The 12,287-nt window shown below is 26.7% G+C and overlaps 1 protein-coding gene across 1 annotated transcript; it reads right to left on the bottom strand.

Annotated features, from left to right (window-relative positions):
• Positions 1-7,483: 7,483 nt before the first annotated feature.
• LOC130961828 (receptor protein-tyrosine kinase CEPR2-like) lies at positions 7,484-9,963 on the bottom strand. Its single transcript, XM_057887850.1, has 2 exons — positions 8,820-9,963; positions 7,484-8,258 (listed from the first exon to the last, which is right to left on the bottom strand). The coding sequence occupies exons 1-2, from the start codon at positions 9,681-9,683 to the stop codon at positions 7,917-7,919; spliced, it is 1,206 nt and encodes a 401-aa protein (XP_057743833.1). The 5' UTR covers positions 9,684-9,963; the 3' UTR covers positions 7,484-7,916.
• Positions 9,964-12,287: the final 2,324 nt, after the last annotated feature.

The raw sequence follows: 12,287 nt of genomic DNA, 5'->3' as shown, positions 1-12,287 counted from the left end.
GTGCTTTAATTTTTTCTTTTTCTGTTGTAAATCATTCTAATGAGGGTGAGGGTGAGGGTGAGGGTGAGGGTGAGGGTGAAGGGTGAGGGGTGAGGGGTTTTGTTTTAATTTTTGTTTAAGGGTAAAATTGTTCGAAAAATATTATTTATGGAAAATAGGACAATTTTATAACGTTTTGTAACGTTGAGGATGATTTTAATAATAAAAAAATGTTAGGGACGAATTTGATTTTTACCTCAGACCTTAAAGACAAAAAAAGTACTTAACCCTTACAAATACATATAAACTAACAATCTAAAATCTATCTTATTGTCACTTATTGAGATATATTTGATGGTTTTTGAAGTTCTAAAAATAAAATGTGCATAATATGAACACACTCAGTGGCGGAACTTGAAACCAAATTTTAGGGGGGTCAGACAGAAGATAATTGTCAAGATACTTTTGATATGGATCCCATTTAAGATAAGCTCGTCTAACATTTCTCTGATTTGGGTAATATTGCCAAATTTGGAGTCATTTTTCAGGGTATCGTTCTAAAGAATTAAGATCAAACTCATCAGATGTAACTTTTTAAACTTTTGAATGTTGTATCTTACTTTTTTCGTGATTCATTAAAGTAGAAAAACTATCTACAGGTGTTGATATTATAAAAGTTATATGTTTTCCTTCTTGAATATTAGCCTTCTTCTTAAAAAATGCATCATCAACTCTTTGATTTTTTATGACTATTTTATATAGAAATTTGAATATATATCCGGTAAAATATGTAAAAAAGAAATTAAAAGGACAAATATTAAAATTTATAATATTTATTGAATTTTTTATCAATTTATACAAATACAATAATATCAATACTGATTGAATATTCTAATTATCATATAAAAAATTAAATTAAATAAGCAGTAAAATATAAAATAATATTAAATTACATAAATAAAAAATACCTAATTTTTTATATTTGAACTCAAATGTAGAAGGAGTGTTGCTTATTGAATAGAGAGTTGTGAAATGCAAATACAGTCAATTCAGTTCAAATCCAATATGTTTTGAATGTTTAAAACTAAAAATTACTGTATAATAAAAGCAAGAGATGAAGATTAAACTTTGGTATTTTAAGTCATAATAAAATATTTGAGCCAACTGAACTATTTTTTTATTTTTTGAAAAAATATTACTAATTTTTTTAATAAAAGTTTGGGGAGGCCATGGCCACCCCTTATCTGAACTAAGCTCCGCCACTGAACACACTTGATCTAGTTATATCACAATAAAAAAATAAATTAAAAGAAAATACTTTAAGTGATAAAATAAGAATTATAATAAAATTTAAGAGTGATAGAATGACTATCGATATAAAAATACAAATATCTAGATGTTAAAAATATTATTTTTAATCTTATTTAAACATAATTAAATATAAAACTAATTCACACTAAGAAAAGGCCTAAATTTGCAGGGTTTTTTTTTTTAAAATTTGCTATGGTTTTAAATACCGCAAAATCTATCAATTTTAGAACTGACGTAATTTTATATTTTGCTGTTATTATTATTATAAAAAAATAATATTATTACTCTTATTTTTAATAATACCATTTCACACATAACTTTTTCATCATATATTTGTTTAAATTAAAAAAATATATTATTAAAATTAACAAAGACAATATTCATGGTCTGTTATTATTATTATTATTAATTTTTATTCATGATCTTTTTTAATTTAATAAGTTAATAATTTATTTGTCACAAATTTTAATTTTATTTAAAGATTTTTGTTATAAATATAAATTTTATTTAAAATTTTGTTGATAATTAATTAATTATTATATATACTAAATAAAATTTAAATTTTTAACACTTATTTAAAAGAATAAATAGATTGATTACTCAATTAACTCAAGTTGGTTTTATGTATGTCATTATTATTACTATTAATATTACTATTTTGACTGTCATATGATATACTATATGTAGCTAGATGGTTGCAATAAAAGGAATTAATTGTAGCTAGATGGAAGTAGTAATAGATATGTCCCACAAAATATAAGAAGTATTTAGTGCATGGTGATCAAATGTGAATTTACCAGCTATATAAAACAAAATGCATTCATTCCACCGTCACTCCCTATATAGAGTTACAGCCACTTCATGATTATTATTTCCACAATAGCCTAATTGCCCAACATGACATTTTTTATTTATCATGTGTCGCATTTTTAATTATGTTATTTATTTTATGAATTATATATAATATAAACTCTTATATTAACTTATTAGTTTTTGTATACTCTATTTTTCCTTATTTGATGTAAATAAAATAGTGAAATTTTGGAAATAAAGATATGGTGTCATAATAATAATAATAATAATAATAATAATAATAATAATAATAAACTTGGGTTGGTCGAGTAATCAATTCATTCATCCGTCACTTAAATAAGTGTTTGGGGTTTGAATTTTGTGTTATACATGTAGTAATTTATTGGCCAGCAACAAACTCTCAAATGAAACTTAAATCCGTGACAAATTAGGGTGTGTTTGGTTTTACGTTAGAAAGAAGAGAAGCACGTTTGAATGCATTGAACGCTTCTTTTTTTTGTTTGCATACTTTTTTTTCCTCTAAAGGCCAACGTGATTTTACGTTAAAAAATTACGTTAGGATTGAATTTATTTTGTTTTATCAATTCTACCCTTTACTTCCTTGCTTGTAGTCTCTTTAGTATTTAAATATTTTAAATATATAATTATATTTTTTATTAAATTTTTACTTTTGATTTTGTATAAAAAAATTTTTTTTTGCTTTGTTAAAATTTATAAGTGTAATTCTTGTATATTAATTTATTATTATAATTTTGTTATAATATAAATTATTGATCCTATTAAAAAGAACAAAGTAAATAAAAAACTAATTATAACTAAGAATAAAGTCATAAATAATTAAAATTTATAGTTTAAAATAGTATTAAATAAAGGAGTACCGAGAGTATTAACAGAATTATAAGTAATATAATTTAATAAAATATATCTTGATATATTTTTTATATATTATTTTTACTTTTGATATAAAAATATATTTTGTCAATTTTTATATATTATTTTTATTTTAGTAAATAAATTTTTTATTTTATTATAAAATTAATTAACAATATCTATTTAAATATTTAAACTAAAATGATAGAATAATATACAAAATTTATTTAAGTTAATGTCTATTTTAGTCATTTTTTATCTAAAAGTAATTTTGAATAGTGTAATCCAAACAATATTTATTTTACTATAATCCATTTTAATATAAAGATTACCAAACATAAATCACTTTAACACAAACTTACTTTTCTTCAAAATCAAGTTTGCAAAATCAATTTTACACAAACTTCTATTTATAAACTAAAATTCAAACACACACTTAGTTCTTAACTTGTCGAATTAGGAGATACCGTGAACAATTAAAAAAAAATAATATAGTACATCTCTTGAAAACAGACTAAGACTCGTTTTCTTTTAGTGGAAATTGATAAACAATAATATTTTTTAATTTGATAAGGCTAAGACTAATTTATTGAAAGAAATATATTTTTGGTCAGTTCCACGTTCTAATGATTTTTTTGGGGAGTTTAAGCTTCCACTTGTACCATAAAGATAATTAATTAGCATGTTGGGCCTGTATATAGTGTATATCCTAAACACTGTAATGCCTTAAGCTTTTTTATTTTTGTGGCTTAAGTCCAAAATGTATTTCATCCAAAAACGCCGAAATTAATGTAACAGATGGGTAAACATTTGGTTCTTTCGGTTGCCGGGTTCTGTTTATTTGGGCCTAGGCCATGACCTAAAGAATGGGTAAACATTTGGTTGGGTCCTCTGTATGAAAAGAATTTGAGATTAGGATACTTGTGCCTTCTATTCTTTCTAGTATGGAGACTGAAAATTGAGATTGAGTATTCTTTTAATTAGGATAAAAAAAAAAGTATCATTTTTATCTGAATTTTAGATGTTTAAATTTTATAAATTTCGAACTTTTTCTGGAAATGTATAATAAAAAATAAATAAAAATAAACTGTTAAAAAAAGCATCATTTTGAATATTACTTATACTTGGATTGTAGATATTTAAATTTTAAAGGTTTTGGATATTTTTTTTGGAAATGTTCAATTAAAAATAAATAAAAACAAACTATTAAAAATGAATGCATTATTTCAGATATTTTTATACTTAGGTTTCAGATGTTTAAATTTTAGAAGTTTTAAATATTTTTTTTGGAATATATATTAAAAAGTAAATGAAAACAAATAATATCTTTAGATTTTGAATGTTTAAATTTTAGAGATTTAAGATTTTTTTTTTTATAATTTTAGATGTCTCATTCTGTTAGGTTTTAGATATTCTTTTTTATAATATTGGATTTTTTTTAATTAAATTTTGGATGTTTTTTTTTAAATAATTTTAAATTTTTCTTATTCAACATTTTATTATAAAGTTGACGGACTTGTTAAAATGTTGGCTAGAAAAGATGTTGGGTAATTAGACTTTTTTTTTTCATTCTTTTATTTTAATAGATACTATTGTCTTCTATAGCAAATTCCGGTAATTTATTTTGACAAGATAGCATTACTTATATTTACTTTACATATTAAAGTGATGATATATTTTGTGGTAGTTGATGTATTGCTACAAAATATTCTCTGCCTTCGGATAAATGTTAAAGCTTCTATTTTAGAAATGTCATTCCAAGATGTGTATGTATATATTAACCTTATGGTGGTGGAAGTCTTGAGAATCTATACTATTTAGTTCTCATCATTTTGCATTTGTCTTTATGATTGATAGTATCATATTCTTTGTCATGAAGCATGATTTTGATAAGCCTTATAAAAGGGTTAGGTAGTTATCTAAGCATAAGAGATAAATATAATTTATTTATTTATTTATTCTTGGCTAAATAAAAAGGGAGAAACTCTCACAATTAATGGCTAGAGAATTGTTTCTTCTAAAGGGATTCCAAAGGTGCTACTTCAACATTTTGGGAAAGGAAAAAAATCTACTATTTATATAATTAAAATTTTAGATTCAACTTTTTTTGGCTCATCGTGTATATATATATATATATAGTGGGAAAATTTTCAAATGTACTGGGAACACCAATGTTCTAATTATTTTAACAGTTTATTTTAATTAATATATATTATATATATTTTTTATAATTCAAATTAATGGTTAAAACAATTGAAATATCAATATTCTCGATATACTTAAAACTCCTCCTATATTATGAACATTAACATTGTATATTAAAAGTGTAAGTTGGATCTACACACGAGTTCAACCCTACTCGTTATAAGTCGGATTATCAACCCACTCGATCGAGTTGGAATTGATTAGATATTGTAGATGTTAGTCATACTGTGAGTCTGGTAAGTAGTTAGTTACATAATTACTTAACCTACTTTATATAATAATAATAATAATAATAATAATAATAATAATAATAATAATAATAATAATAAATAATATAATAATAATAATAATAATAATGAAGAGTTAAGCCTAATATCTTTTGACATATAAACTAACCCTAACCACTTGATGAGCTACACTCTAGAGGTAAAGAAATGGAAAATGTTTAACATTTCATATGATCATGTTAAATTAAATCTCATCTCTTTAATTAATAATTATGTATTAACAACAACAAAACTGCCCATGATCAAATCATACAAAATTTTCACATAACAAATTAAAATTGATCTCCATATAATGCAATCTAGAAATGCACTTTAACAAAGCAGCAACAACTGGAGATGACAAAGACAAAACAAATGTGTCAGATACATAAGCAATGGTATTTGGTTTTGTTATCTAATATCTATTTATCTCTCTCTATCCCCACTACTTTCCTTTCCATCTTCCATTCCATGTGCCTCATATGCAAAAGCAATAAATGTCATCCAACCTTATATACCTAATCACATTTCTTTTTTTTTTTTTTTACCACAATTGATTTTTTTCTATAGATATTCTGTTTTAGCCACACATAGAACTAGAAAGAAAAAAAGAGACATGTCCTAATGAGTGAAGTGTGTTAGTTGCATCATTTTCCATTGAAATGTGTTGCACCTCGTGCTTATTAAAAGCTACAACAAAGGTTAAAAAAGCTGAGAAACGGTAAATTCTAGCTAGCAACCACCAACAAGGAAAGAAAGATGAAAAAATTGCAATCATTTGTTAAACTATTCTTCTATAAAAGTAAGCAAAACTTAATGCTACAAAAATATGCATAATCATTTTTTTTTAGTTTGTAAATTCTATACATTATTATAAATAAAAAGATAAGTGGTTAATGGTTATGCATATTTTTGCATTCATACAAACAAATAATTATTACTATTCACTATGGATCACCCTTGGGGCTTCTATCATGCATGACCCAACAAGCATTTATGTATGGAAAAGGGCGTCCTCTTTTATCGTATCGATAATACTAGAAAGAAAAAAAATCAAAATTTATTTTATTTAATATTTATTTATTATAAAATACATTAAATAAAAAAATAAACAATAAATTTTAACAATTTTTTACTAATATTTTTTTATTGCTAAATATTTTCGTACCCAAAATCATTGCTAATAGTTCCTAAGAATTGGAAATAAAAAATGTGTTAAATAAGAAACAAATGTTACTAGCATATTATGAATAAATTACCAATTGTACCCATAAAAGATATAAATGCTGACAAATGTACCTATATAAGAATAATACGACAATTATAATCACGGAAGATGGCTTCCGTGTGCCAAGAATACCAGACGTTAGATACATAATTGATTCGTTAGGGTATTCTTGTCATACAAAACTATCTTCCGTAGATATAATTGGCATTTTATTCTTATATAAATATATTTGTCAGCGTTTATATCTTCTATGGATACAAATGTTAATTTATTCGGCATATTATAGTCAAATAGCCGAGATTAATTTGAGAAAAGAAGATTAAGCATTATAACAATGATACTAGATATCCACATAAATATCGGAGAACAACAAAAAATATTGGATAAAATCTACTTTAATCTCTAATGTTTAAAAAAAATTTAAAAATATTTTTACCATTTAAATTGTTTTAATTTTCTCTTTCAAAAATACCCTCATCGTTTCTACCTCTTTGTCACCTCTACCTCCATCTCTGCCTCGTGCTCTGCTCTCGTGTGGTTGAGAAGGGGGAGGCAGTGTTAAATTGAAAACAGAAAAAAGGTTGACTTAACAGTATTAACTGTTAAAAAGTTAATAATAGAAGTATTTTTAGAATTTATTAAAAATATTAAAGAAAACATCAAAACAAATTAAATATTAGACAAAATATAATCTAACTATTAATAAGTATTGGCAGGACATATAATCAAGCAAACCTTAAGCCTATTACTTGGGTCAACTACCTAGACTAAACAAAATAATAATAGAATGGAAATAGTTTTACATGGCATATTAAGTTTCAAACTAACTACATAGATCAAGATTAAAAAAAAAAAGAAGAAAGAAAGCAAAAAAGGTTAAGCACTAACATAATAATTTTGCTTTGTTCTGCCTAATGCATCATATTACATTAGTAGCATCATAATATATATATATATATATATACTCCACCAAAATAGCTACACTTTTCTAACTATTCACAGCCATCTTAATCTTATTCATCCTATATGTTCCCCATAACTACCACAAAATTAAATAATAATGAATCAAAAAGCAAGAATAATAAGAAAGAAAAAAAATGAACATTAGAAACAAAAGATTAAAATTAATAATTATTATGAAACAAAAAAGGAAAACAAAAACCTATATGAGAGATTTTCATTGCAAGATTGCTCCAAATCTTGATGAGGATGGATTTGATTTAATTCATGAACTTCATTCTTGTTCATCCTTTCAATTGGTTACACTGAGCAATAGGCCTTGTCTTCTCTTTCCCAGCCCTCAAGGGGCATGGAGTCTCTACGGGAGGGACCATGCAGTTATACTGAAGACACAGTGAACTCCTTAGAGGAATCACGGCCGTTGGACTAATCTCAATTCCAGTCAGGTAGTTATGCTGCAAATACAGTATCTGAATGCTCGAGTCCAATAACCGGTTCACAAAGCTAGCGGGAACTCGCCCTGTGAACCGGTTATTGTTCAAGTACAGGTTCTGAACCGATGCGAGCATCGGCGATATTTGACCATAAAATCGGTTGTAGCTTAGATCGACCGTTGCAATTGAGACCTGAGGCAAATACATTGATTTAAGAATATATTAAATATTCATAACAACAACTAATTAAGTTCTCAGTGAATATAATGAATGATTAATAATGTAGAAAAAATTTCAGGTATTCTAGAATTACCGACGTATAATTGAGATCAACAGTTTATAATTGAGATCAACAACTAAAATCAGTAGAACATCGATATCTTTGGAATATTTGAAACAAAATTCACCATCATATATAGTTTATCACATTTTTTTAACATAAATTTTACATTTGAGAATTGAAGTACAAATAATTGTAAGTTTCAGTGAATGTATTGAATAATTAAATAGTATATATGATGTAAACAATTCACTACTTCTATAACTGAATTTCAGAGTAATACCTAGTTTTTTTACATTTTTTTACCAAGTTAACTATCATTCCAATTTATTCGTATACATTGCACGATACAAACAATATTACTACTGAATTTAAGGAAATATACAATCTTTTTCTATGCAAATTGTTTCAAAGAACTTAACATTATAATTTATAAGCTATTCTTTAACTACGAGAAGCTATTGCAAACTTACCTGATCCAATGGCCTAACCGGACCAGAGAACTGGTTCCTCTCCAATTGTAGGTTCGTTAAAGGGAATGAGAAGATCCTTCCGGGGATTGGACCCGTGAACCGGTTCAGGCTCAGGTCAAGGTAATTAAGCTGATCCAACCGGTTCAGAAGCTGGTCCACCGGACCGGTCAACTGGTTCCACGCCAGTGACAAATACAGCATAGAAGGTGGAAAGTGGTCTGATCCAAGCGAACCGGATAGAGCATTGTGCTTCAAATCAACCCGGGATAGGGTTTTCGACACGAACCGCGGAATTGAACCGGTTAGCTTGTTGTGGCATAGCATGAGGTTAGTAAGCTCCGGCAAAGATCCGATCGCCGGAGGAATTACTCCGGCGAGCTGGTTAAAGCTGAGATCAACGGTCCTTAACAGCCGGAGACCACCCAACCCTGACGGAATCTCGCCGGAGATGAAATTCCGGCTGATTCCAAGGAACCTCAAGTTCTTCAAATCGGAAATTGACTCCGGCAATCTACCGTAGATTCTCCCCGGAACGACAGTAAACTCGGCGAGCGAAGAGAGTTTCCCAATCGCCCGGTCTATCCGACCGGTAAGACCGGGCGAGCCGGCTCTCGGGTCGCCAAGGTTAAGAGAAACAACCCTGTCAGAGTCACAGAACACGCCGGAGAAGTTGCAGGGATCGGAAGTGAAGTCCCAATCGGAGAAAAAGGTTGAACCTGGCATGTCTTGGAGACTCTTGCGAATGGATTGAAGAGCTAAGAAATCAATTGGGTCCAAAATGGCATGCACGTTGAGAATCAGAATAAAGTGAATGTGAAGAAAACAAAGCAGAAAGAGAGGAATAGCGGTCTTTCGCCTCGCCATTGAAGAAACCAAGCTTAAAGTGTTCAACTTTCAATGGCGGAACAAAAATCAGCATCAAATAGATAAAAGGGTTATATATATATATAGAGAGAGAGAGAGGGATTAGGCTTGGAAGAGAAGCAATAGGTGAATGTGAATATTGGGTTTTTCTTTTCCTTCTTATGACTACTTTTCGTTTTGGCTTCTGAGAGAAGAGTGGTTCCGGCTATGGCTATGGCTATGAGAGAGAGAGAGAGAGAGTGAAGCAGAAACAGAGGAAGCTACTTTTTACTTTGGGTGTACGAAGTAACACAGTTGTTGTCTTTGGTGGCAAAAATTAATAATAAAATAATGATGATAAATAATATAATATTGCTTTAACTATTTTCCTTTCTTGGGAAGTGGTACGCGTCAAACGGTTGTCCGAGCCTACTTGGCATCCGAACCTTAGCCTCGGCTGAGACATGTCATCAGGCTGTGCAAGTGTTGAGCTTGAGTGGCAAGTGTTGTAGAAAAACTGAAAAAGAATGAAAAATGATTATCATAGCTGTTAATATAACACTATTATGGCCATTTTCTTTTTGTTTGTTTCTTGGACATTCTCAAACTACTTTCATGCATCATAATTTATGTGCTACTAATTATTATAATTATTTTTAAAAATTTAATTTTAATATACTAACAGTATAAAATATTATGTAATTATATTTATTTTATAGATAATTATTCACATCGTCTATAAAAATAGTAATTATTTATAATGTAATATTATATAATTGAATATACATATAAAATTATTTTATACTAATAATATATCAAAATTAAATTTTATTTTTAAAAGCAATATAAATATTCTTTAGATCAGATTAAATTAAATACAAGCTAGGATAAAGTACTTTATGTTATATTCTTAATTATATATATTGTTGTCGTATATTTTTAAACTTGTTACCTCAAGAGTTAAATGCTGCTAATACATGATATATAACATATCAAACTCAACAACTTCATTTTAAATTTAATCTGAAAATTTAACACTATATGCACGATTATTAAGACTAATAATTCAAGATTAATAATTGATGTTTTTCACCTAAAGAAATTAAATACTTTGTTATCAAATGTTGGGGGAAACAAAATAAATGGACATTATCACATGTCTTAATCCATATAGGGTAGCAGAAAGAGGACAGGAAAATCTTGTTTTTGTCAACTAATAAAATAACTGTTAATTGTTCACATGTGTGAAACCAAATCTTATATACATAATGTGTATACATATTACATTTATTAACAAACAAATAACTAATTATGATAAACGTTTGAAGAAGACACCAAGTGAGCCAAAAGCATGGTACAAAATAAATATCCAAATCTCTAAACAACAAATAAAGGGAAGGGAGTGAATGACAGCTAAGATACATTGATGTTGAAGTTCATAATAGAAAAAAATGGCAGCATTAGGACTGAACTAGATGCTCTTTCTCGCCTTGGAGTTCAAGGCAAGCTTATAATATTGAGAGTGTTACTATTTTTCTATTTCTTTTCTTAAAAAAATAAAATAAAAAATATTTACATATATAATACACTTGAATTATTGGTTCATAAGTCCCACTATTGATATAATTTATAATATGACACAATAATATCATTTGAAACATATAGCTAATAACTTTATCTAATATAATAAGATTTTGTTATTATTGTTATTTTGTTATTATTGTTATTTTGTTATTAATATACTTAAATTATTTATTTATTTTTTAATAGTATAAATTTTAATATAATTTATATTAATTTATTTAAATTTACAATCTTAAATTATTTATGAAGAGATACTATAAGACTAACAATATTTATTTTATTTTTGTCATTATTTTGACATCAAAGTATTTTTATCACTTATATTAAGAAAAAAAGTTCAAATACATTAGTAGAGTGTGTGTAATGACTAAAATTACTAGTAAATATAAATGAAAATTGCTAATTTCTAAACTTTTTTCTTATTTTAATGAATACTAAAAAGACAAAAAAAAATATGAGAATTTGCTTTATGTAGTATTTATTAATTGTTATAATAATTAATAAATAATAAAAAAATAATTTATAGTTATTTTTAGTTTATTTTTTTAAAAAAATAAACCGATTCCTGATTTTTTGGTTTGTGAACATTTAAATTTCTAAAGATTTAAAAATACATATAAGTGTCTGACTTCAAAATATGAACACATTGATTTGTAGGTCTAAATTGTCCCATTTAAAAAACTTTCTCACTTATGCATTTGTATCAATCAGGTCAGTACAACAAGAATTACACTTGATTTTTTCGTTGGATCTGACAGACTCAAGTGAACATGAGGGATCGATATGTCCAAGTTTTGAAAGCATCAGTAACTTAGATATATTTTTAAATTTTTGAAGATTTAAATGTCACAGATAAAAAAAAAATTAAGAATCTATTTATCATTTTTTCATTTTTTGTTATAAAATATTTTTATATTTTAACATATCACTCTCAATTTAAATTTGGTCAATTAAAATATTCTTGTATGTAATTTAATAATTTCTTTTGAAAACAATTATTATGAATGTAAACTCAACTTCACACTAAGACTCATACTCACA

The sequence above is a fragment of the Arachis stenosperma genome, chromosome 2 (genome assembly GCF_014773155.1).
Source record: "Arachis stenosperma cultivar V10309 chromosome 2, arast.V10309.gnm1.PFL2, whole genome shotgun sequence".
Lineage (NCBI taxonomy): Eukaryota > Viridiplantae > Streptophyta > Magnoliopsida > Fabales > Fabaceae > Arachis > Arachis stenosperma.
Note: the sequence above shows the minus strand (reverse complement) of the source record. Positions and strands in the feature narration are given on the sequence as shown.

Bases quoted from the DNA above. Each gene is read 5' to 3' on its own strand.
- LOC130961828 (XM_057887850.1), bottom strand. From the start codon at position 9,683: ATGGCGAGGCGAAAGACCGCTATTCCTCTCTTTCTGCTTTGTTTTCTT. The intron at 8,259-8,819 runs GTAAGTTTGCAA...TATTTGCCTCAG, and splicing joins CGGTTAGGCCATTGGATCAG to GTCTCAATTGCAACGGTCGA.